General features: G+C 44.9%; 1 protein-coding gene across 1 annotated transcript in view; it reads left to right on the top strand.

Moving 5' to 3' along the window:
* The window catches only part of LOC124619330 (low-density lipoprotein receptor-related protein 1), a 756,280-nt gene that overhangs the window by 233,669 nt on the left and 494,826 nt on the right, over positions 1-27,785 (top strand). Inside the window, exon 2 of the mRNA XM_047145639.1 lies at positions 11,294-11,314. Within this exon, the coding sequence (XP_047001595.1) occupies positions 11,294-11,314 (21 nt within the window). The remainder of the gene's footprint in view (positions 1-11,293; positions 11,315-27,785) is intronic.

Genomic DNA, 27,785 nt, shown 5'->3' with positions numbered 1-27,785 from the left:
GAAACGACTTTTTTCTTCTTACTCCAAACTTTAAACTTAAACTTTCTTGAAACAACATTTTTCAGCGCGCGAAGCGCTGTGGAGCTTCGACAGCGTAACTGATTCATTTGATTTTTATTTTAAATGAAAGATTTAGGGGGTCTTAGCGAGAGACTTTTTTGTATCTGAATTTCAAATATTTGTTTTAAATATTTGAAATTAGAAAATCATGGCATATTTTTCAAATAGTTGCCATTTTTGAGGTGTTTTTCAGAATCCCTTCGTGATTCCCCCCCTCTCCACCTACCCCCATACCTACCGAAATTCATTCCAGTTTTAGGTATTTTCTATTATTGTGGGTTTCAGAAGTAGCCACAAGTCTGAACGCAGAGCGCAACCCAGGATGTGCCACGAGGCATATACTTTGAAATCGGTTGCAGTTGCCATTTTTAGTGTGCTATGAGATAGAAAACTTTTTTTCATACACATGAAATGAGATCACATGGCATTGATGGCAGGGAGTCCCCACGCGGAAAATTTCAGCCGTCGAGTTGCAAATCTTTTCAGTTGATCACACGTTGAGCGATTTACGTGTTGATGATGATGAAATGAAGTTGAGGACAATGCAACATCCAGTCCCCGAAAGGAGAAGCTCTCCAACCTGGGCGGTAATCGAACCTGGACCCGCTGCCTGGCAGTCAGACGCACTGAGCACTCGGCTAAGGAGGTAGACTTTCATACACAACTGTATGTGTATTACAGATGTTTATACCCCCAAGAACCATGGACCTTGCCGTTGGTGGGGAGGCTTGCGTGCCTCAGCGATACAGATAGCCGTACCGTAGGTGCAACCACAACGGAGGGGTATCTGTTGAGAGGCCAGATAAACGTGTGGTTCCTGAAGAGGGGCAGCAGCCTTTTCAGTAGTTGCAGGGGCAACAGTCTGGATGATTGACTGATCTGGCCTTGTAACACTAACCAAAACGGCCTTGCTGTGCTGGTACTGAGAACAGCTGAGAGCATGCAGCCTTACTGTATGGTTAAATGATGATGGCGTCCTCTTGGGTAAAATATTCCGGAGGTAAAAAAGCCTCCCATTTGGATCTCCGGGCGGCGACTACTAAAGAGGACGTCGTTATCAGGAGAAAGAAAACTGGCGTTCTACGGATCGGAGCGTAGAATGTCAGATCCCTTAATTGGGCAGGTAGGTTAGAAAATTTAAAAAGGGAAATGGATAGGTTAAAGTTAGATATAGTGGGAATTAGTGAAGTTTGGTGGCAGGAGGAACAAGGCTTCTGGTCAGGTGACTACAGGGTTATAAATACAAAGTCAAATAGGGGTAATTCAGGGCTAGGTTTAATAAAGAATAGAAAAATAGGAGTGCGGGTAAGCTACTACAAACAGCATAGTGAACGCATCATTGTGGCCAAGATAGACACGAAGCCCACACCTACTACAATAGTACAAGTTTATATGCCAACTAGCTCTGCAGATGACGAAGAAATTGAAGAAATGTATGATGAAATGAAAGAAATTATTCAGATAGTAAAGGGAGACGAAAATTTAATAGTCATAGGTGACTGGAATTCGGTAGTAGGAAAAGGGAGAGAAGGAAACGCAGTAGGTGAATATGGATTGGGGGTAAGAAATGAAAGAGGAAGCCGCCTGATAGAATTTTGCACAGAGTACAATTAACAGATTCAGAAGGATGTAGGTTGTAGTAGGTACTGGGAGATGAAGAAGCTTGCACAGGTTAGAGTAGAATGGAGAGCTGCATCAAACCAGTCTCAGGACTAAAGACCACAACAACAACATACCCCCAATTTAATAAAAACAATTCTTGTATGAAAAAAATAATTCTAAACTTCACCAATTTAAAATACCAGAATCTCTCCTTAATAAAGGTTATATTCTTTTTGTAGCGTCCACGACACTTCGTATATCAGTAAAATTTGACCCTTTAATTATAACCATGACAATACATGCATTACGTAAAAGATATTAATTATCCCAGTACATTTTATCTTTTTCCTGTGACTTCGTCTATATCTCGTAATATGCAGGCTGCGACGACAGTCCCTACTGGCAAATCGGACATCTTGATCCCTGGAAGCGCGTGCGTGGTTCTGTCTAGGTGCGAATGAAGACGCGCATGCATACGTGTCGAGAAAGACGCAAACACGGGCGTACGGTGACTAGGCGCACAAGTCTGAAGGCACCTTTAATTGCGTTGTTGCTACTGTTTGTCGCTTTCATACGTGAAGTTTGAAGTTCAAACATTCAACTTTAACCTCCGATAAAGTCTTTTCTTGAAAACTGTCGGAGCCGAGGCGCAATTTCAGTCGGAAGTTGCGACCTTTCGGAGTCAGAGGCGAAGCTCCTTTATCACTTGCTGGGAAGTAGTGTGACGTGTTGAAGGGCGGCCGGAGGCCCTTTGAAGGTGATTATTAGGGCTGGCTGGCTTCCGAGAGGCTGCAAGCGGCCACCGTGCGCCAACAAAGCCTCAGGTAGTCGCCCGCCCCCCACATCAAAGGCGCGCATTCCGGGATAAGATAGGGACCACGGCCCTTCCCCGGCCACAGCGGGGAGGAAGAAACCCGAGAGCCTAAAGGAACCGCTTCCTATTACACGTTATGTGTTACTGTTGGCGGGGCCCTGTTTACCTCCTCGACAGCTTAATACGTAAAGCTCCAGTACGCCATGTCCTGTCTTTCTTCGCAAGGGACATAATTGACACACAACTTGAAAGAAGACACGTGGAGTAGGCGACAGTCTCTCGGCATTGTTAAGACTTTGAGAGAATATATCGAACCAAAGCTCTTCCACTTGCTATGCAAGATATACGAGACAGGCGAAATAAGAGGGGCAGTCAAGTGAAACCCGAACACCTGCCACAGCGAGGCCATGGAATGGTTCCACTCAGAAGTAATTACCACCGGCGTTAAGACATTTATGGTTCGAATGGCTCGGAGCACTATGGAACTTAACATCTGAGGTCGTCAGTCCCCTAGACAGAACTACTTAAACCTAACTGATCTAAGGACATCATACACATCCATGCCAGAGGCAGGATTCGAACCTGCGACCGTAGCAGCAGCGCGGTTTCGAAGTGAAGCGCCTAGAACCGCTCGTCCACAGCGGCCGACTTAGACATTTATCCTACTGTGTAAAAAATTTATTGGTGACCAACACCTTCTACTCCATTGATGAATTTCTTAGCAGAACCGATTGATGCGTGTATTTATCAATAACATCACATAATATGAATATTGCGTACAATCTGACATCTGCAGTAATTTTGTGCAGTATTGCAATTATTCTAAATAAGTGCTGCAAAATTTTTTTATTTTATTTTTATTTAGTGATACGTGGCTACAATAGCGTAAGAATTATCGTATGCAGCTAAGTGTACTGAACATTTTATATTAGGTGACTGTTTTTTTTTTTTTTTTGACGATTCCACATGCGCAAAGGCAGTTTCATTTGTGATCTGTGGAATGTACGTTAGCATATCTGTTCTTATTCTGTAAATATTTATTGTGTACTCTTCTGACGTTCCACATCCCAGAGGATCTCTTCAGCATGGATGAATTGGAACGAAAATTGAATCTGACCTAATCTAATTAGGGGAAAAATGGTTCAAATGGCTCTGAGCACTATGGGACTCAACTGCTGAGGTCATTAGTCCCCTAGAACTTAGAACTAGTTAAACCTAACTAACCTAAGGACGTCACAAACATCCATGCCCGAGGCAGGATTCGAACCTGCGACCGTAGCGGTCTTGCGGCTCCAGACTGCAGCGCCTTTAACCCCACGGCCACTTCGGCCGGCAATTAGGAGAACACAGCAAATGCCATCACCCGATTTCCCAGGAACTTCGCTCAGTGGGACAGGAGTCGAAATAATCGAACACGTGTCTCGGTTTATCCGTAGATACTCGACCGTTTCTGGAAAAACGACGGACAAAGTTTTCGAGTTAGTTTTCAGGTAGTATAGGTGTCTTTTATCGTTTGATATCCTTAAACGAAATGGTGCCGCTGTGGTTAGCGTAGCAGCTTTTTAATTTTGCGCTCCGTGTTCGAAGCCTGATTAATAGTTTTTATTTATTTTATTTTTGTTGTTTTCATTTATCTACCCACATCAGTAGAACGTTACTACACGAATGTTTCTTATCAGACTAGGGAATACAGGGGCATTATATTAATTGTAAAATTACAAACGTATTTCACAAAGATGTCTCACATTTATTTAATATGTGCATATCGTATGTTGAGAGATTACTATCTTTCTAAATTATCATATTTTGTTATTTCATTGTCATTTCAATTTCTTTATTGGAAAATTTGGAAATTAGTGGTAAGGTCTTATGGGACCAAACTGCGGAGGTCATCGGTCCCTAAGTTTACGCACTACTTAATCTAACTTAAACTAACTTACGCTAGTGACAGCACACACACCCATGTCCGAGGGAGGAGTCGAACCTCCGGCGGGGGAAGCCGTGCGGGCCGTGACAATACGCCCTAGACCGCGCGGCTACCCAGCGCGGCAATTTAATTTCTGTATTAATTCTTCTATTTAATCGTATCTTTATTCTTCAGAAAGGTTTGGTGCACTGCCTTCGATGATACCGAACGTAGAAACGTTCGAAACACAGGTATCCGAACACCACGACTATCGCTCGGAGGCATGTTTGCTACAGTGACATTTCTTCGTAACAATATCACTCGCAACAGAACCATCGTTAAGATTCATGAAGATGTCGCGCGTTGGCAATAAGTTCACAGTAAACCACGCATAACGTATCACCTTTCCGAAAACTGGCGCGCGCAATTGATTATGAATGAAGATACACTACAAGAATTTAACTGAAAACAGTTGCAAATAATTTTCTCATTTTTCGGGCCGCATGTTATTCCACAGCGCCTGATTGGCAGAGTGTATCGACAGTTTGTGGAACATGAATTGGATGGCCTGCTTCATGATGTCCCACTCGCAATACGAACCAGCTTATGGTTTATGCACGACTGTGCCCTGTACATTTCAGTCGGAAAGCAAGGGGGTTTCTCAATGTTGCTTATCCTGGTAAGTGCATAGGTCGTGGGGACCAGTTGCTTGGCCCATCAGATCTCTGGATCTTAACCCCTGGAGCCGTGTCAGAGAGCTCGTGTATGGTGTTGCAATTGAGAATGTAGCAGTACTAGAGCAACGAAATGGAAATGACTGTGGAAAATGGGATGAACGGAGCCTACAACATTCTGAGAGCGTAAGATGTCTAGCACGTCACTCTCGTTGCCGACATCGACATCATTTTAAACTTGTCCTGGGGTAAATGTACGGTACGTAGCTATGTTGAATTTCGGGACCCTTCGTGTCGCTGCTTTCTGAGACGAATTAATTTTGTGTTGTTTGTGTCGCACTTGTGATCCCTACTCTGCCGCATAACTCTGAAATAAATTAATTTAAGACGAAACTTTATTTAACACTTGCCGATTATACATTACACACACGAAATTTGTAGAGCTACTTTTGAATCACTCTATACAGGGTGTTACAAAAAGGTACGGCCAAACTTTCAGGAAATGTTCCTCACGCACAAATAAAGAAAAGATGTTATGTGGACAAGTGTCCGGAAACGCTTAATTTCCATGTTAGAGCTCATTTTAGTTTCGTCAGTATGTTCTTCCACCTGCGCTCAATGGAGCACGTTATCATGATTTCATACGGGATAGTCTAACTGTGCTGCTAGAACATGTGCCTTTACAAGTACGACACAAAATGTGGTTCATGCACGATGGACCTCCTGCACGTTTCAGTCGAAGTGTTAGTACGCTTCTCAACAACAGATTCGGTGACCGATGGATTGGTAGAGGCGGACCAATTCCATGGCCTCCACGCTCTCCTGACCTCAACCCTCTTGACTTTCATTTATGGGGGCATTTGAAAGCTCTTGTCTACGCAACCCCGGTACCAAATGTAGAGACTCTTTGTGCTCGTATTGTGGACGGCTGTGATACAATACGCGATTCTCCAGGGCTGCATCAGCGCATCAGGGATTCCATGCGACGGAGGGTGGATGCATGTATCCTCGCTAACGGAGGACATTTTGAACATTTCCTGTAGCAAAGTGTTTGAAGTCACGCTGGTACGTTGTGTTGCTGTGTGTTTCCATTCCATGATTAATGTGATTTGAAGAGAAATAATAAATTGAGCTCTAACATGGAAAGTAAGCGTTTCCTGACACATGTCCACATAACATATTTTCTTTCTTTGTGTGTGAGGAATGTTTCCTGAAAGTTTGGCCGTACCTTTTTGTAACACCCTGTATAAATAAAACACAAAAATAAAAGTAACAGTCAGATTTTGAACACGTGGCGCAAGATTAAGAAGGCGAGCTCTAACCACAGACCCACCATTTCGTCTGATAATATCACGCGGTAAAAAGCACACAAGTACTTGGAAGGTACGTCAAAAACATTTCAGAAACCATAGAGTATCAACGGATAAGCCGAGACATGCGTTCGCTTATTTTTTGATTCCTGTTGCACCGAGCGAAGTTTCTGGGAAATCACGTTGTGACACTTGCCGTGTTCTCCTCGTCAAAGTGTTTCTGCGACCAAGCAACTGTGAAAATGATTCGTTCCAGGTTCCGATGAACACTGAAAGTGCTTCGGTCCGTCACCGTTTATCGTGTCTCTCTCTCTCTCTCAAACACACACACACACACACACACACACACACACACACACACACACACACACGCACGCACGCAGGCAGCCTCTCGCCCTCACGGACCTCCATGTTTATCAGAACAGTATTGACTTTACCGCGGGGCGAGAACGTGTTTGACATAGCCAAGAGCATCGTTCGATAGTGTTTCCTCTGAAAGCTTGATCGTAAAGCTAGGCGTTCGTCCGGCCTTCTCCTAACCGGCACGCTGCAGTACCGCCGCAAAGGGCTGCACGTCCATCGGCTCTCGCCACGAATCGCCGCACAACAGAGAGACGTCAAACACCTGTGTCTCCGGAAGCCGCCTACCGCACGCAAGGCACTGTAGAGAGATTTCTTAAATCTACACTACTGGACATTAAAATTGCTACACCAAGAAGAAATGCAGATGAGAAACGGGTATTCACTGGACAAATATATTATACTAGAATTGACGTGTGATTACATTTTCACGCAATTTGGGTGCATAGATGCTAAGAAATCAGTACCCAGAACAACCACCTCTGGCCGTAATAACGGCCCTGATACCCATGGGCATTGAGTCAAACAGAGCTTGGATGGCGTTTACAGGTACAGCTGCCCATGCAGCTTCAACACGATACCACAGTTCATCAAGAGTAATGACTGGTGTATTGTGACGAGCCTGTTGCTCGGCCACCATTGACCAGACGTTTTCAATTGGTGAGAGATCTGGAGAATGTGTTGGCCAGGGCAGCAGTCGAACATTTTCTGTATCCAGAAAGGCCCGTACAGGACCTGCAACATGCGGTCGAGCATTATCCTGCTGAAATGTAGGGTTTCGCAAGGATCGAGTGAAGGGTAGAGCCACGGGTCGTAACTTATATGAAATGCAACGTCCACTGTTCAAAGCGCCGTCAATACGAACAAGAGGTGACCGAGACGTGTAACCAATGGCACCCCATACCATCACGCCGGGTGATACGCCAGAATGGCGATGACGAATACACGCTTCCAATGTGCGTTCACCGCCATGTTGTCAAACACGGATGCAACCATCATGATGCTGTAAACAGAACCTGGATTCATCCGAAAAAATGACGTTTTGCCATTCGTGCAACCAGGTTCGTCGTTGAGTACACCACCGCAGGCACTCCTGTCTGTGATACAGCATCAAGGGTAACCGCAGCCATGGTCTCCGAGCAGATAGTCCATGCTGCTGCAAACGTCGACGAACTGTTCGTGCAGATGGTTGTTGTCTTGCAAACGTCCCCATCTGTTGACTCAGGGATCGAGACGTGGCTGCACGACCGGTTATAGCCATGCGGATAAGATGCCTGTCATCTTGACTGCTACTGATACGAGGCCGTTGGGATCCAGCACGGCGTTCCGTATTACCCTCCTGAACCCACCGATTCTATATTGTGCTAACAGTCATTGGATCTCGACCAACGCGAGCAGCAATGTCGCGATACGGTAAGCCGCAATCCCGATAGGCCACAATCCGACCTTTATCTTAGTCGGAAACGTGATGTTACGCATTTCTGCTCCTTACACGAGGCATCACAACAACGTTTCACCAGGCAACGCCGCTCAACTGCTGTTTATGTATGAGAAATCGGTTGGGCACTTTCCTCATGTCAGCACGTTGTAGGTGTCGCCACCGACGCCAATCTTGTGTGAATGCTCTGAGAAGCTAATGATTTGCATATCACAGCATCTTCTTCCTGTCGGTTAAATTTCGCATCTTCGTGGTGTAGCAATTTTAATGGTCAGTAGTGTATACTGGGTGTTACAAAAAGGTACGGCCAAACTTTCAGGAAACATTCCTCACACACAAATAAAGAAAAGATGTTATGTGGACATGTGTCCGGAAACGCTTAATTTCCATGTTAGAGCTCAATTTAGTTTCGTCAGTATGTACTGTACTTCTTCGATTCACCGCCATGATTTCATACGGGATACTCTACCTGTGCTGCTAGAACATGTGCCTTTAAAAGTACGACACAAAATGTGGTTCACGCACGATGGAGCTCCTGCACATTTGAGCCGAAGTGTTCGTACGGTTCTCAACAACAGATTCGGTGACCGATGGATTGGTAGAGGCGGACCAATTCCATGGCCTCCACGCTCTCCTGACCTCAACCCTCTTGACTTTCATTTATGGGGGCATTTGATAGCTCTTGTCTACGCAATCCCGGTACCAAATGTAGAGACTGTTTGTGCTCGTATCGTGGACTGCTGTGATACAATACGCCATTCTCCAGGGCTGCATCAGCGCATCAGGGATTCCATGCGACGGAGGGTTGATGCAAGTATCCTCGCTAATGGAGGACATTTTGAACATTTCCTGTACCAAAGTGTTTGAAGTCACGGTGGTACGTTCTGTTGCTGTGTGTTTCCATTCCATGATTAATGTGATTTGAAGAGAAACAATAAAATGTGCTCTAACACGGAAAGTAAGCGTTTCCGGACACATGTCCACATAGCATATTTTCTTTCTTTGTGTGTGAGGAATGTTTCCTGAAAGTTTGGCCGTACCTTTTTGTAACACCTTGTATACGTGTATGTAATATGTAATGAACTTGAATCTCTCCGTGTGAAATGGCCGTACCAATGACGGTACCATAAATTTTATGTGTTCGTTGTAAGTTTAACACGATGGAAAACATTGCGGTACGAAATCATGCGTGGTTGTTTTCATCTCACTGCAGTCTCCTCCCGGCGGAAAATAAAGCGTGCCCTGTAGCGTATAGCTGCGCTTAGATGGGCCATATTTTGCGGCAGTACTGGGCGACTATCTGAAATCTGCTTTGTCACTAGCGGCGTATTTTTTCTTTAAGAGGAACACTTCTCGAAAATATAAAGCGTAATCTGTTTCTCGATTCTTTTTAGCGGTTTCTCCGCTCCTATGTTTACAGAATATTATGCACCTTGACGTATTTTCGACGCCCTTACGATAGGGACCATGTGAGCGTGATGGGCTGGAAAGAGGAAGTGACTGTCCAGTGAATTTTTGTAACAAGAACTGCGCGAGAAACATTTAACGCAGCAACTGGTAAAAAACAGCGAATTCCTTGAATGCTTTAGTGTGCAGCTGTGTCATGCACCCTTCAGATGCAACGAAAAATTTTATACTAAAGTGGGGCGTAATTCTAGCTGCGTCACATCTTGTGCAGGTGGACTGCGCCCGATACCAATCTCTGACTGTGCTGAGCGTTTGTTTGATTACCCTAGAGTTAAACTGACGATCAACGAAGTCTTGTTTGGCGTAGACGACCACGGTTTCATTCGACAACAATGCTCTGCTGATGTCATACATAAGCTCTCTCAAATCAGTTAAAGTTATACATACAGTACAGGATCCTAAAGTGAGCCTGAGATAAAGAACGAATAGTTTTAAATTAATATTTCAAGCGCTACGAAGTCTTCAATGATCAATCCCTGCGAGACATGTCTTTGTAAACTGCTTTGTTTCATAACAAAGAGGTGATGGAGCTACCTTATGCTGATATAACGTCGACAATGTCAGGGATACTATTCATGGTCCTCATCTATCGTCCTGACTCAAGATTAATTTACTCACTCGACACCGATTTACAATCTTTCCGTAATGGAGTATTTCAAATTGTCGCGTCCTCCGATCGTTGATGTGTTCAAGTGTTTCACCACTACCAGGATAAAAAGTTTTTTTTTCTTGAAGCAACAGCTATTGTTTCGTTAAAAACATTCGTGAAATTTGTAATAATGAACGCAGAAAAGTAGTGTAATAATTATTTATTCATACTTTTGGCGTCTTCTTAGGCCACGTGCGTGATAGAATTTCTATACGTTCGTTTTTCCTTTTTTTTTTAAAAAAAAAGCTTCCTTTATTAGAAGTTAACTTTTAAGGCTTGAACTGGCAACACTGATTGCGGAAAATGATCTACTTTCTGCAGCAACAGTGGCAGGTGATGTACAAAAATCGACCTATATTTGAGAGAAATAAATCTAAATAAAACGGAGCTGAAATTTAGTAAATTTGTTTGGAACGCTTTTCTTTGAAAGTGTAGAGTGTTGATAGTGTTGAGACAACAACCAGCAACAAATTTATTTTAAGTTCTTTTATTCAAAGGGTACCGTTACCGGTTTCGAATCATTAAGATTCATAGTCATACGGCTTTCATGCTTTCATTACAACATGTGCTGCGTTTTTTACTGATTAATTATCCTAAAATATAAATAATATATAATTGTGAGCACGTCACAAAGATGGTTGAGGTACAGATTTGCATTGGGATGTGAATTACATGAAACGTCGGTTTGGATTACTTGTTTTCATAATTTTCGTCCAGCAGACAACGTCTGTAGTTTTCGCCGCATTCACATCATTGCACTTGCGTAATTGAGCGCTTCAGATTTGTCACTGAATGCATTTCCACCACATTTCTATCGTTGCACACGTAAATTTGTATCACTGAGCACTTCAGCTTAGTCACAGAACATGCACCGCATGTTGTGATAGATACATAACCTATGTATCTATCAAAACATGTATGTTAACTAAATATTTTTCTTTAATTGTTCAGCTGTAATATTTAAGCCCATTTGCAACCGATGTGTTAATAATAATTGCTCTTCTCTTTTGCAGATTCCGAAGGCACAGATTCCAGTAAGTAAATGGATTTACTCCTGATTTGCGTGTGACTGCATAGATTTTCATACTGTATCACACCTGGTAAATTTCTTTTATAAGAGCAGCTCCCTGCGTACCGTGTTCCAATAGCGAAAACAAAGACATACCTTCTTGCTGCTCTGAACCAACAGCAACTAACAAAAACTGCATGTATCGATTATGCTGCTGTTTCGTGTCGTGTCATCTTCGCATTATATGTGTGCTAAGTATCCTCACCCACTCTCCATAAACTTTATAGATCACGATGACATACACTTTAGCTTAACTTCCATAAAGACATCTGTTTTCGTAGGCTGTCTGCACAAGTGTACGGATTACGTGGATCAGATATTTAGTATCAGTAGTTTACACTGACACGAACTGATTATTTAGCGTTTCATTCATGCTGACTATTCCACGTGAGAAACGACGCAGGAGGCTAACTGATCAACTGCACGAAAAGCAACTTTGAAGCAATACTTTGAAACGTCCCCTTTGAACAATTATACATGACTGTGCTTAAACTGACACACAATATTTTGTTAGCGCAACGCAATCTGACTTTCAAAAATCCCTACAAAAGAATGGCCCTGACTAACATTAAACTATACCTTTCACAAATCACTTACCTCACAAAAATCTTCGCTGCTCAAGCTACTGCAATACAGCGAGCGCCACTACTGCCAGCTAAATAAAAGATTCAAACTATGGAAGGCGCTAACTACTGATAGGAATAGTTAGCAAATGAAAGATATTAGTAGAGAACAAACAATGTATTTACCTTGATATCATCATATATAAATATAGCAGTTCATGACAAATTACAAATCTCCGCCATCTCTCTCCCCACATCCACCACTGCTGGCGGCTCACCTCCAACTGCGCAACGCTACGCGCTGTTCACAGCCAGCTGCCTAACACTACAACGGCGAGTATTACAACAATGCAAAGCAGACACAGACTGCCCACAGCACAGCCAGTGATTTTCATACAGAGGTGGCGTTACCAATAAAAAAACCTAAACAGCCTACTTACAACTTTTAAATCACAAGCTGATCAGTCTATAAAGCGATAGTGGCTGCAGGCATTTTATTTAAACACCACTCAGTTTGGCAGAAACATCCGAAATATTCCCAAAGTCCGAGACAAAAAAGTGCGGGGATCGAAAGGAGACCATATTACACATTATATTTAGATGTAGTGTCCTGCAACCCACTCAGTATTTGAAAAGTCATGACGAGGTCGCCAAAATAATCCACCAAAAGTCGAGAAAGCAGTATTAGGTAATGAGAGGTTTTCTTCCATACCAACGATATTTGCGAAGATACTGCATATGAATCGATACAGTACCAGTTCTCTCCAGAACTCTGGATGTATACGAGATGCGATAACAAGAAAGTTAGTATCTCTAGATGCTCAGTGGTATACTGAGGACTAAAGTATCGACGCCACTTACAAAGTGTGCTAGGAAAATTGTTCGAATTGCTAAGGAACCATGTGTCGAAGCGTAGTATGACCGTTTTGACGGGGCTTTTATTTATTATTTATTATGTACATTAAATGTCATTGAACCTTCACTTACTTCGTAGATGAACGACAAAATTGTTTGTAACTTCCTTTGAACAGTATGATTACGTTGCTTTTCAATCTCTTCCTTGAGTCGATCACTAGAGAATTATTGTCGGTGAACTTCAACATAACTTCCTTCCACAAAGATTGACTTCATGCTGACGCGTTTGTTTCGACATGTCGGCATGCCGCTAAACATACGCACTCTAAAAGTTTTGGTACAACACAATAACATCGGCTTTATATCCTTTAGAGAATTTCACGACAAACTCACTGGCTGACCCGCAGTGATTTCGACCGGTGCGGTAGGGATCTTCGCGAATGAATCTGGTATTTGTGCGGCCCTTGTCTCAAATCGGAGAATCCTGGGGATGCCCAGGTGTAAAACATTCAGTTCAGTTCAGAGGAGTCACAAAGACTGGTGGGCTGTTTAACATTGTCCGTTGAAATATATTGTGTTCTCTGAACTAAAAAGTTAACATGAGATTTTCATTGCCACCTCCTTTAAATGAGACCCCTCGTCCCCCCCCCCCCCCCCCCTTTTGAGCTCACGTAATTAATAGACCTCCCCATAATTACTTACTACGATCAAGAGCCTTATATTTTGCTTGCATCGTAAGTTAGACACGACTACATGAGTATACAACAACAATCTGTTATTGCCCTCTGCATAACGGGTTTAAAATTTATTATTCGATTGTTTTTCAAAACACATGCCGCCAAGTTTGCGGTCTCTGGGACATGTATACTGTTTCTGGAATCCGGAAGCCCTTTGTCAGGCTATAGGATCGAACCTTCGTCATTTTAATATTCACTTAAAAGATTCACAGACCAGCAATGATTTAACACTTGTTTTACAATCTTACAGTCCGGAACCGCGCGACTGCTGCGGTCGCAGGTTCGAATCCTGCCTCTGACATGGATGTGTGTGATGTCCTTAGGTTAGTTAGGTTTAAGTAGTTCTAAGTTCTAGGGGACTGATGACCTCAGATGTTAAGTCCCATAGTGCTTAGAGCCATTTGAACCATTTGAACAAGTAGGGGTGGTCTGCTGCGGAGCTCCATGTTCAACAATGTATGATGAACGGCGTGCTCCAAAGCATTTGTGCGTGAACCACCGTTGTGCTCTTTCGGTAGAGATGCCACAGATCACCATCTATCCTACTTTACAGACCAGAAAAGTCTCCAAACCCCACGTTTTATGAAGAGTAGTGGACGTCCAACCACTTAGCGCCTAATGATAGTTTGACTGTTCTTCTGCCTCTTCCAGCATCAACACGATGACATAAGGCCGGCTTCACCGTTTTCGAGATACTCGTTCACAGGCTGTGCCTAATAATAATCTTCCCTTTGTCAAAATCGCTTGTCTCAATGGATTTCCCGTTTTGCAGCCCATGTCTTCGCTAGCGTGAACCCCCGTCCGTGTCTTCTCCGCCGGCCGGTGTGTCCGTGCGGTTCTAGGCGCTTCAGTCTGGAACCGCGTGACCGCTACGGTCGCAGGTTCGAATCCTGCCTCGGGCATGGATGTGTGTGATGTCCTTAGGTTAGTTAGGTTTAAGTAGTTCTAAGTTCTAGGGGACTGATGACCACAGATGTTAGGTCCCGTAGTGCTCAGAGCCGTTTGAACAATTTGTCTTCTCCGCTTACATACTTGAGTTACCGCGTCACATGCCCGCAACGCCACAAGGCGGCATCCAACGTAGCGATGGATAGTGGTCATAATGTTTCGGCTGATCATTGTGCATGCTGGGAAGTAGCAGGAGAGACGGGGAAACAATCAGACGGACCAAGGAACAAATTAGAGCGAGTGATATGATTGTGACTGTAATGAAAGTCAAACAGCTGTGCGGGACATATAGCAAGGCGAACACACGGTGTATGGCTCAGTCAAGACAAAACGAGACAGTTGAAAAAAAAAAGTAAGTAAATCTCTTTATTTCAAAAGTAATAGCCATAGCTGTTAATACGTCGTACATCTATTCCATTCCACTGTGAAACAAGACGGTCGGTGCCTTCATGGAAAAATGTTTGCTAAAGTGAACAATGATCGCATCCAAGCGTGCACCCGATCGTAGCCGCAAATCGACGGCGACGAATGCCCTTCTTCAGGACTCCGAAAATATGGAAATCGCATGGGAAGAGATCGGAACCATATGGAGGATGTGTAACGTCATCCCAGCGAAACTTCTTCAGCGTCGCACCATGTGAAGGAGGGTGGCGGCATCTTTTTGGCATGTCGTTTCGACTGAGCTGCGGAAGTTTCGCTGGGATGCCTTTACACATCCTTCGTACAGTCCCCATCTCTCTATAGGCCATTTCCACATTTTTCGAGCCCCGAAGAAAGACACTAGTGGCCTGGATTTGCTTGTTCGCCGAAGAGGTGCACACCAGGACACAATCATGGCTGCGTAGGCAACTGCAAACATCTCTCCATAAACGCGTTCTAGGCGCTTCAGTCCGGAACCGCGCTGCTGCTACGGTCGCAGGTTCGAATCCTGCCTCGGGCATGGATGTGTGTGATGTCCTTAGGTTGGTTAGGTTTAAGTAGTTCTAAGTCTAGGGGACTGATGACCACAGATGTTAGGTCTCACAGTGCTCAGAGCCGTTTGCACAATTTGTCTTCTCCGCTTACATACTTGAGTTACCGCGTCACATGCCCGCAACGCGCTAGCTAGGTTCGAATCCTGCCTCGGGCATGGATGTGTGTGATGTCCTTAGGTTAGTTAGGTTTAAGTAGTTCTAAGTTCTAGGGGACTGATGACCTCAGATGTTAAGTCCCATAATACTCAGAGCCATTTGAACCATAAACGCGTTGGCCAGCGTGTCTTACAATAGGATAAATTTATTAACGAAAATGGCTATTACTTTTTAAATAATAAACTGTTTACTTACTTTTTCCCAACTATCGTGTTTTCATTTGACTATCAAGTACAGAAGGATCAAGGATCATCTTTGCTATATTCGAAGGGATAAGGTTCAAAATGGCTCTGCCCGAGGCAGGATTCGAACCTGCGACCATAGCGGTCGCGCGGTTCCAGACTGTAGCGCCTAGAACCGCTCGGCACACCGGCCGGCCAACTTGTTGTTGATGATGATGAAGATGATGATGCACCGTACCAGTCACAATACTATTCTCATCATTACTTAAATTTTATGTCGTAAACTCTCATAGAATTTCCGCACTTCGCCGCCAACTCTTTCTGCGTTTCCGCGTATTCAAAGTAATCCTATTATACGGAACTCCGTTTTGTGCCAGGTGGATGCTAATTAATTAACGGTCAACACGCTCTGAACTAATCTCTTTAAAACAACAGCTGCAATTTAATTTACTTTTTGCATTTGAATCCGCACTGCACGCGAGACTAATCTGCTTCATTTATTTCTTTTTGGCGGGAGATTAACAGCTGCCCTAATGCCTACGCAGAACACCTCGCCAGTAGCATGTTCTCTAAAAGAACCAGCGTAGCTCTCGCGATGAGGCGACAAATTAATTAGCCCAGAACTAATCTCTACGGTTCCAGTTAAATTTACATATGTTGTGTGAGAAATTACATAGTGCCCGGTATGCAGAACTTCTACCTAAATCGGTTTCGACAAATGAAAGGCAAAAGAACCACTGCAATAATGAATATAGAAAATTTTTGTGATGATTGTGATGGAGAGAAGTTGAAATGTAAAATACTTGTCCTGCATAAATGTAAACATGAAAACTTATGTGGTCACTATTTACAGTGGAGTGCACTCTAAGTGGAAATGGTTCAAATGGCTTTCAGCACTATGCGACTTAACTTCTGAGGTCATCAGTCGCCTAGAAGTTAGAACTAATTAAACCTAACGAACCTAAGGACATCACACACATCCATGCCCGAGGCAGGATTCGAACCTGCGACCGTAGCGGTCGCTCGCTTCCAGACTGTAGCGCCTAGAACCGCACGGCCACTCCGGCCGGCCACTGTAAATGGAAAAAAGAATGCATGTGTCTGACATACTCTGTTGCAGAGTGTTTTTTACGCCAGTATGGAGCAGGAGTACGAGGTGTGACAATAAAGTAGTGAGACTGATGCGAAAAAAAAATGTTGCTTACCGTTTTAGTCAAGTGTAGTGTTGTCTCCTTCAAAGTAGTTCCATTCTGATTGCACACACTTCTTCCAGCGCTTGTGCCACTGAATGTAACATTTCTGGAACTCATTTACTGTAATATCCTCCAAAACCCTCGTCACAGCTTTTTGAACATCTTGTGTTGTTGAAAAATGGTGTCCCTTACCGCCATTTTGACTCTTGGAAATAGAAAATCAGTTACAGTGATAATTACACAAATCTGAAAGCTATTAATTCAACTACATACCTCGGGATAATAGTGACGAACATCTTAAATTGATACGGTCACATAGATAACGTTCTGAGGTAGCGACCAAAGAATACGTTTCATTGGCAGAAGAGTTAGGAAACGTAATAAGTCTGCCTGCACTACACTTTTCCGTCCTCTTCTGGAGTATTGCTGCGCGCTGTGGACTCATCACCAGATAGGATTGACGGAGGTCATCAAAAAACTTCGAAGCTACTTTTGTACTGTTTCGAAATAGGGGAGAGAGTGTCACGCATATAATACGCGAAGTGGGGTGGCGGTCGTTACAACGAAGGGGTTTTTCGTTGCGGCGAGGCGTTCTCACGAGGCTTCAGCCTCCAGCTTCGTTTTCCGAATGCGAAAAAATGTAATTGACACTCAACTACATAGGGACAAATGATGACTGCAATAAAATAAATCAGAGCTCGCACAGTGAGATTTAAGTGTTCGTTTCTCACGCGCGCTGTTCGAGAGTGTAAAGGCAGAGAAATAACATGAAAGTGGTTCAATGAAACATCTGTCGGGCAATTTACGTGAGTGCAGCTGTAGACCGCCCAGTGCCTGCTGTACTGGTGTGGGGTGCCATTGGATGCCCACACTATCACCCCTGGTTCACATGGCCGATAATTTGGACACTAGCCGATACATTTCTGACGTGCTAGGGCCGGTAGCTGTGCCCTGTCTTCGAGTTCTCCGCAACATTGCATTTCAACAAGATAGCACAAGATCGCATGTTTCCCGAGCTGTTCTGGCCGACCTCAATACAGAGGACGTGCGCCTGCTGCCCCGGCCAGCACGTTCTGCGGATTTGTCACGCACTGAAAACAGCTGGCCATCGGTTGTCGAGAGATCAGTACGCCGCTACCACGACTGGCGAATGCAGCGTGCAGGATGTAACCGTATCTATCATTCAGGCTCACAGTTATCGTCGATTCACAGCCCGGTTTGTCCAACTTTTGCTGCCAGACTTGCCGATTTCGTGTAATACACTACTGGCCATTAAAATTGCTACACCACGAAGATGATGTGCTAGAGACGCGAAAATTGACCGACAGGAAGAAGATGATGTGATATGCACATGATTAGCTTTTCAGAGCATTCACACAAGGTTGGCGCCGGTGGCGACACCTACAACGGGCTGATATGAGGAAAATTTCCAACCGATATCTCATATACAAACAGCAGTTGACCGGCGTTGCCTGGTAAAACGTTGTTTTGATGCCTCGTGTAAGGAGCAGAAATGCGTACCATCACGTTTCGGAGTTTGAAAAAAGGTCGATTTGCAGCCTATCGTGATTGCGGTTTATCGTATCGCGACATTGCTGCTCACGTTGGTCGGGATCCAATTACTGTTAGCAGAATATGGAAACGGTGGGTTCAGGAGGGTAATACGGAACGACGTGCTGGATCCCAGCGGCCTCGTATCACTAGCAGTCGAGACGAAAGGCATCTTATCCGCATTGCTGTAACGGATCGTGCAGCCACGTCCCGATCCCTGAGTCAACAGATGGGGACTTTTGCAAGACAACAACCATCTGCACGAACAGTTCGACGACGTTTGCAGCAGCGTGGACTATCAGCTCGATGGCAATGGCTGCGTGTAGGCTTCTTGAAGCTGCATCACAGACAGGAGCGCCTGCGATGGTGTACTCAACGACGAACCTGGTTGCACGAATGGCAAAACGTCATTTTTTCGGATGAATCCAGGTTCTGTTTACAGCATCATGATGGTCGCATCCGTGTTTGGCGACATCGCGGTGAACGCACATTGGAAGCGTGTATTCGTCATCCCTGCGAAACCCTACATTTCAGCAGGATAATGCACGACCACATGTTGTAGGTCCTGTACGGGCCTTTCTGGATACAGAAAATGTTCGACTGCTGCCCTGGCCAGCACATTCTACAGATCTCTCAGGAATTAAAAACGTCTGGTCAATGGTGGCCGAGCAACTGGCTCGTCACAATACGCCAGTCACTACTGTTGATGAACTGTGGTATCGTGTTGAAGCTACGCCATCCAAGCTCTGTTTGACTCAATGTCCAGGCGTATGAAGGCCGTTATTACGGCCAGAGGTGGTTGTTCTGGGTACTGATTTCTCAGGATCTATGCACCCAAATTGCGTGAAAATGTAATCACATGTCAGTTCTAGTATATCTGTCCAATAAATACCCGTTCATCATCTGCATTTCTTCTTGTTGTAGCAATTTTAATGGGCAGTAGTGTAAATTTTACATCCCAAAAATGTAATCATGAATTCTTCCAAGAAACAGAAGTATGTTGTTTACTTTCTTGCTTGGAGTGCAATTTTAATGGGCAGCAGTGTACATGTAGTGTTGCCTGTGTCGGCGACACGGACAAGCGGCCGTGTAGCCGGGTAGGGAGGGCCAAACAGCGGCGTTTGTTATTAGGGAGAGCGGGGAGCCCGGGGTAACGAGGTCGCAGAGATAAGCCGAATTCCTGCCGCCCGTGGGCGGAGCTAAACTGCTGGCAGTCTGCCGCGCGCTGCGCGAGGCGGCGTTTTGACGGGATTCCGTCCCTTATCACCTCTGCCGCCCGCACGGCGAATTCCGCATCAGGTGCGCCGCGTTGTCGCTGATAGAACGGTCGGTATGTGTCTGTGTGTGTGTGGGAGAGAGAGAGAGAGAGAGAGAGAGAGAGAGAGAGAGAGAGAGAGAGAGAGAGAGAGAGGGAGGGAGAGAAAGGAAGAGAGAAAGAGAGGGAGACAGAGAGAGGGTGAGAGGGGGGGGGGGGGGGGAGAGACGGAGAAAACACTTCATACATAGGATATCCTGAACCTGCCGATGCATCTCGTCTGCTTTGAGCAATGATGCAAAGATGTGCCTTAACATATTCGAGATGGCCTCAGAGATGTTCCAACAGCATCAAAGTATCGATACCTAATCATGTGAGTACCCCGAAAGTATCGAAACCTACTCATATCTGTACTTTTTAATTCAACATATGATAACGAGGATAATGGAACGTGGTCGAATTAAGTTAGGTGATGCTGAGGAAATTAGATTAGGAAATGAGACACTTAAAGTGGTAGAGGAGTTTTGCTATTTGGGGAGCAAAATAACTGATGATGGTCGAAGTAGAGAAGATGTAAAATGTAGACTGGCAATGGCAAGGAAAGCGTTTCTGAAGAAGAGAAATTTGTTAACATCCAGTATAGATTTAAGTGTCAGGAAGTCGTTTCTGAAAGTATTTGTATGGAGTTTAGCCATGTATGGAAGTGAAACATGGACGGTAAATAGTTTGGACAGGAAGAGAATAGAAGCTTTCGAAATGTGGTGCTACGTAGGGTCGCGGGGTTAAGTAAGGAATTGGCATGGTTAATTTTAAGCTGTGGCCTGATGCCCTGCCGGCCGGTGTGGCCGAGCGGTTCTAGGCGCTTCAGTCTGGACCCGCGCGACGGCTACGGTCGCAGGTTGGAATCCTGCCTCGAGCATGGATGTGTGTGATGTCCTTAGGTTAGTTAGGTTTAAATAGTTCTAAGTTCTAGAGGACTGATGACCTCAGATGTTAAGTCCCATAGCGCTCAGAGCCATTTGCATTTTGAACCGGATGCCCTTCCTACCGTCACCCCATACCCCCTGGGGGAAGGAGTGTACCCCAGCTGTCTGAGTCCAGTGTAAATCGTGAAAGAGTGGGGATGTGTTTCAAATATCTGTGAGTCGAGTAACTGAGGCGGGACGTGGGGACCAGCCCGGTATTGACCTAATAGGACGTGGGAAACCGCCTAAAAACCACATCCAGGCTGGCCGGCACACCGGCCGTCGTCGTTAACCCGCCGAGTGGATACGGTCCGGGGCCGGCGCGCCTACCCGAGCCCAGGAAGCAGCGCGATAGCGCTCTCGGCTACCCTGGCGGGTTATTTATCATCAGTAATGAGATCTATTATTGTTGCTAAATGTTTCAATTCCTAAAAAGGAAATCACAACCCGGTTCTGGGACCTGTGGCCCATCTTCAGGTGCATCTACAAAGCTATAAATAAATGATGCCTATCCAAATCGACGCATCAAAACAACCAAACAAAACTAATACTACAACTCTTAAGAAAAAAAACCTATGTACATAAAACGTAAGTCCATAAAAGTCGAATAACAGAGTTTAAGCCGGGTGGAGTGGCCGAGCGGTTCTAGGCGCTACAGGCTGGAACCGCGCGACCGCTACGGTCGCAGGTTCGAATCCTGCCTCGGGCATGGATGTGTGTGATGTCCTTAGGTTTAAGTAGTTCTAAGTTCTAGGGGACTGATGACCTCAGAAGTTAAGTCCCATAGTGCTCAGAGCCATTTGATTTGAACAGGGTTTAAATTAGATTAATATAGTACATCTCTGGCACATAGCATAAAACAACCCTCTGAATTCGTAAGCATGCTGGAAATCTTCCGGAGAGCAGGACCTACATAAAAAGACACAGGCCTCCAAATTAAAAGAGTGGGACCACCTTGAATAAAATCAAAATATAAACTACACTACTGGCCATTAAAACTGTTACACCAAGAAGAAATGCAGATGATAAACGAGCATTCGTTGGACAAATATATTATACTATAACTGACATGTGATTACATTTTCACCCAATTTGGGTGCATAGATCCTGAGAAATCAGTACGCAGATCAACCACCTCTGGCCGTAATAACGGCTTCATACGCCTGGGCGCCGGCCAGTGTGGCCGAGCGGTTCTAGGCGTATCAGTCTGGAACCGCGCGACCGCTGCGTTCGCAGGTTCGAATCCTGCCTCGGGCATGGATGTGTGTGATGTCCTTAGGTTAGTTAGGTTTAAGTAGTTCTGAGTTCTAGGGGACTGATGACCTGAGATGTTAAGTCCCATAGTGCTCAGAGCCATTGGACCATACGCCTGGGCATTGAAAAAAATGGCTCTGAGCACTATGGGACTTAACATCTGTGGTCATCAGTCTCCTAGAACTTAGAACTACTTAAATCTAACTAACCTAAGGACATCACACACATCCATGCCCGAGGCAGGATTCGAACCTGCGACCGTAGCAGTCGCGCGGTTCCGGACTGAGCGCGTAGAACCGCGAGACCGCCTGGGCATTGAGTCAAACAGAGCTTGGATGACGTGAACAGGTACCGCAGCCCATGCAGCTTCAACACGATACCACAGTTCATCAAGAGTATTGTGACGAGCCAGTTGTTCGGCCACCATTGACGAGACGTTTTCAATTGGTGAGAGATCTGGAGAATGTGCTGGCCAGGGCAGCAGTCGAACATTTCTTGTATCCAGAAAGGCCCGTACAGGACCTGCAACATGCGGTCGTGCATTATCCTGCTGAAATGTAACACATCTGAAATGTAATGTCCACAGTGCAAAGTGCCATCATTGCGTACAAGAGATGACCGAGACGTGTAACCAATGGCATCCCATACCATCACGCTGGGTGAAACGCCAGTATGGCGATGACGAATACACGCTTCCAATGTGCGTTCACCGCGATGTCGCCAAACACGGATGCGATCATCATGATGCTGTAAACAGAACCTGGATTCATCCGAAAAAATGACGTTTTGCCATTTGTGCACCCAGGTTTGTCGTTGCGTACACCTTCGCAGGCGCTCCTGTATGTGATGCAGCGTCAAGGGTAACCGCAGCCATGGTCTCCGAGCTGATAGTGCATGCTGCTGCAAACGTCGTCAAATTGTTCGTCAGATGGTTGTCGTCTTGCAAACGTCCCCATCTGTTGACTCAGCGATCGAGACGTGGCTGCACTATTCGTTACAGCCATGCGGATAAGATGCCTGTCATCTCGGCTGCTAGTGATACGAGGCCGTTGGGATCAAATGGTTCCAATGGCTCTAAGCACTATCGGACTTAACATCTGAGGTCATTAGTCCCCTAGAACTTAATCTACTTAAACCTAACTAACCTAAGGACATCACACACATCCATGCCCGAGGCAGGATTCGGACCTGCGACTGTAGCAGTCGCCCGGTTCCAGACTGAAGCGCCTAGAACCACTCGGCCACGCTGGCCGGCCTAGGTTTAAGTATTTCTAATTTTAGGGGACTGATGAGCTCAGCTGTTAAGTCCGATAGTGCTTAGAGCCTTCTTCTGATCCGCGTAGATAAGCGGTCTTTCAAACACTGAAGCGAAAAAAAAGGGATGTATAGCATGTGTAGCTGCAGGTGTGTGAAGACACAATGTGATCCTTGAGTAAAAACTGTGACTCACCAGTGCCTTATACCCATCCATCAGGCCCGAGCCACGAACACACCAGAGTTGAAATGTCGGCGGTAGAATTCGTGTAGCCGGTTCTTAGACCTGATGATAATGGTTATAATATCTCAGGTCTTAACCGTCAGTTGGACTCACCGTTGCACTCGCTATGGTGATACACAATACGGTGGCGAAACCAGTGGTATTATACCGGTGGACCCGAAGTGCACAACGCTTCGGAGGTTAGTCACGGATATTTCATGAGTAGTCTGGTACGAGGAACTCGTGGTCTCCTGTGGCTCCTTGCAGAACAGTATTACATTTCGTTTGATTTCTAACCATCTTTAAACATTGCAGTGAAGATGAGCATGAGAATGGGTGTTCTGAAGAGATTTTAATGGAGCATCTAATTTACTTACTAGAGAACCGGGAGCTGAAGACCTCAGAATAATATCTTTCCCCTCTGAGATGTCAGAAAATTCATTCAGTTTTCTATTGGAAAAAGTACAAGGCAAAATCCAGCGTACCGTTGCTTACCTAAGAGAAGTCATAACAGTACCACCAAACTGCAGGTAGCGCCGTACCTTCCTGCTAGTTGATTCAGTTTGAAGGAACATGTCAAAACTCTTCCGACTAGGGAACTAAAATGTTCTGTTTTCCTAACCTGATGCAATTAACTTTGTTAAATTCCTTCCCTGTTATTCGTGATGCCTTTGTTAACGTAGTAACTGCGGTTACCTTGGCTGCTTTATTTTTAAGCAAGGAACATTCCACTTTCCACAAACACTTCCGTTGTACGTAAGCAGTTGCAGTCTTGATCGTCGTTTCATTGTCCCAACGACTATGATTTCAAGGTTTTTAACGTAGCTGTCAATCAGCGACTGTTGTATAATACAAAATTTTGAAAAACACAGCCCTCAGTCGCGGACACAATTAATTTGTGACCTAGGTTTCGGTGTCACAAGTTCTTCTTTTGCAGATCACCTGTTAATCACAGGGCACTCTCCTAAAGGGGTTGAGAAGTTGAAAATTTTGCGTAGGGAAAAAAAGGGCGTAAACTTGATATTTTAGAGGAGCTGTAAACTTTCAAGCATTTACTTTCGAATGACGAGCAGGTGCAGTTGCGCGGAAGAAGTTATTTCAATGGTATAAAGCCGCTGCTTGGCGAGATCTAACACTTTGACGTACCAACTACTTCTTGCAGATTCAGAGATACCTTTTCTTTCTACTTTTTACGGCTCACATACGTAAATTAAAAAATTTTTTTGGTTTTTATAACGTATCTATTATAGCAAGCAGTAATGTCATTTAATGGATTATTTCGTATATGTCTTCTTTATGCATTTATTCTGGAATTTTTGTACTACAGCCAGTCATTCATTAGTTGTATTTTATATCATGCAGTATCCCACTATTGCAATTACTTCATGTACACCGTTCAGGTGTTCGTTTATTTCCCTCTCTGCAGTTACGGGGGATGTTTACAAAATGGCCTGTTTTACCAATTAGCCATCAGATGGTGGTATTGTCTTGAAGTTGCCGTGGCGCACAAGTCACATGATGTTTCAGTTTTGTGTTGACTGTAGCAGAGGACACATGGCAGCCCTTACTGTCTTGCACCTCTGTTGCATTTTATTTTAATTCTATCTGACGCTGTCAGGTATGAGCGCAACTTTCGTATTTTTTGGTACGTGATGCTGTAACATTTAGTTTTAATTTTGTCCGAAGAAGGTGTCCCTTGTGACACCAAAACCTAAGTCACAAATTAATTGTGTTCGCGACTGAGGGCTGTGTTTTTCATAATTTTGGGCTATGATTACGATCCACAAGAAAAAGAATACCGAAAAGAGAGCGCGGAACGAAGACAGACTACTAATGCCCTTCAGCAAACTGTTGGTGTGCACATTTGTTTAGTGGCGCCAGAGGTGAGTTGGGGTGGGTGAGACCGCTTTATCGACTACTATCGCCCGTGTTACACTGTCAAGAATCTTTGACCTTATTTAGACTTTCAGCCGTTGACGAAACTGAGGGGAAAGCAGTTCGCATGTTTAATTAACATTGTGTAATAAAATGAAGAGCGTTTAACTGCAGTCTGAGACTATATCGATGTTCCTGATCACTGAGAAATCTCATTGCAAAAGTACCCCAGTCTACTGGCTAATATTTTATAAAAATCTTCAACGATGTTATTTTGCAGAGTAATACGAGCTTATGAAATTTTCTGGTTCGGGTCCGTCAAACTATTTGAACTGCTTCAGTAATCAGTGCTCTCCATGCACATATCAGTTGACTGCTTGCTTCGAGTGAGTCAGTCTTTAGGGAGAGACAGTACTGGCAACTGTGTCGACACGTGTGGGCGCACTGACAGCTGTTAGCAGCTGAAACCCTGCTGGCCCTAATCCCTTCTCCAAGCCGGAGGACATGAGGCGCGTCCTCCGTTCTTCCCCCTCCACCTTCACCGCCATCCCGCCCCTACATCCCTCTCTTCGTCACCCTGAGGCCGTCAACGGCCAGTCGGCTAGCTACTGATTTGAACTGAAACACCGAATGAAGACACTTACCTAGAATACAGACACAGTGGTTCGTACTATCCCCTTTCATGAAGCAACGATGGACTTGGCTGTTGCTCCTCTGCTCGTTTTAGGTATACAGTTAAGAAACCGTTTTTGTTAGCATCGAAAATGACATCTAAATGAAATTTCTGAGCCCAGTCAGTGGGGGCAAGTAGAGTAGTACACTACTGGCCATTACAATTCCTACACCACGAAGATGTGCTACAGACGCGAAATTTAACCAACAGGAAGAAGATGCTGTGATATGCAAATGATTAGCTTTTCAGAGCATTCACACAAGGTTGGCGCCGGTGGCGACACCTACAAGGTGCTGACATGACGAAAGTTTCCAACCGATTTCTCATACACAAACAGCAGTTGACCGGCGTTGCCTGGTGAAACGATGTTGTGGTGCAACAACGTGTAAGGAGGAGAAATGCGTACCATCACGTTTCCGACTTTGATAAAGGTCGGATTGTAGCCTATCGCGATTGCGGTTTACCGTATCGCGACATTGTTGCTCGCGTTGGTCGAGATCGAATGACTGTTAGCAGAATATGGAATCGGTGGGTTCAGAAGGGCAATACGGAACGCCGTGCTGGATCTCAATGGCCTAATATCACTAGCAGTCGAGATGAGAGGCATCTTATCCGCATGCCTGTAACGGATCGTGCAGCCACGTCTCGATTCCGGAGTCAACAGATGGGGACGTTTGCAAGACAACAACCATGTGCACGAACAGTTTGCAGCAGCATGGACTATCAGCTCGGAGACCATGGCTGCGGTTAACCTTGACGCTGCTTCACAGACAGGAGCGCCTGCGATGGTGTACTCAACGACGAACCTGGGTCGACGAATGGCAAAACGTCATTTTTTCCGATGAATCCAGGTTCTGTTTACAGCATCATGACGGTCGCATCCGTGTTTGGCGATATCGGGATGAACGCCATTGGAAACGTGTATTCGTCATCGCCATACTGACGTATCACCCGGCGTGATGGTATGGGGTGCCATTGGTTACATCTCTCAGTCACCTCTTGTTCGCACTGACGTCACTTTGAACAGTGGACGTTACATTTCAGATGTGTTACGACCCGTGGCTCTACCCTTCATTCGATCCCTGTGAAACCCTACATTTCAGCAGGATAATGCACGACCGCATGTTGCAGGTCCTGTAACGGGCCTTACTGGATACAGAAAATGTTCGTCTGCTGCCCTGGGCAGCACATTCTCCAGATCTCTCACCAACTGAAAACGTCTGGTCAATGGTGACCGAGCAACTGGCTCGTCACAATATGCCAGTTACTACTCTTGATGAACTGTGGTATCGTGTTCAAGCTGCATAGGCAGTTGTACCTGTACACGCTATCCAAGCTCTGTTCGACTCAATGTCCAGGCGTATCAAGGCCGTTATTACGCCCAGAGGTGGTTGTTCTGGGTACTAATTACTCAGGATCTGTTGTTGTTGTTGTTGTGGTCTTCAGTCCTGAGACTGGTTTGATGCAGCTCTCCATTCTGATCTATCCTGTGCAAGCTCCTTGATCTCTCAGTACCTACTGCAACCTACATCCTTCTGAATCTGCTTAGTGTATTCATCTCTTGGTCTCCCTCTACGATTTTTAGGCTCCACGCTGCCCTCCAATGCTAAATTTGTGATCCCTTGATACCTCATGATATGTCCTACCAACCGATCCCTTTTTCTAGTCAATTTGTGCCACAAACTTCTCTTCTCCCCAATCCTATTCAATACCTCCTCATTTGTTACGTGATCTACCTACCTAATCTTCAACATTCTTCTGTAGCACCACATTTCGAA

Source organism: Schistocerca americana, chromosome 6, assembly GCF_021461395.2.
Source record: "Schistocerca americana isolate TAMUIC-IGC-003095 chromosome 6, iqSchAmer2.1, whole genome shotgun sequence".
NCBI lineage: Eukaryota > Metazoa > Arthropoda > Insecta > Orthoptera > Acrididae > Schistocerca > Schistocerca americana.
This window is presented reverse-complemented; position numbering and strand designations above follow the sequence as displayed.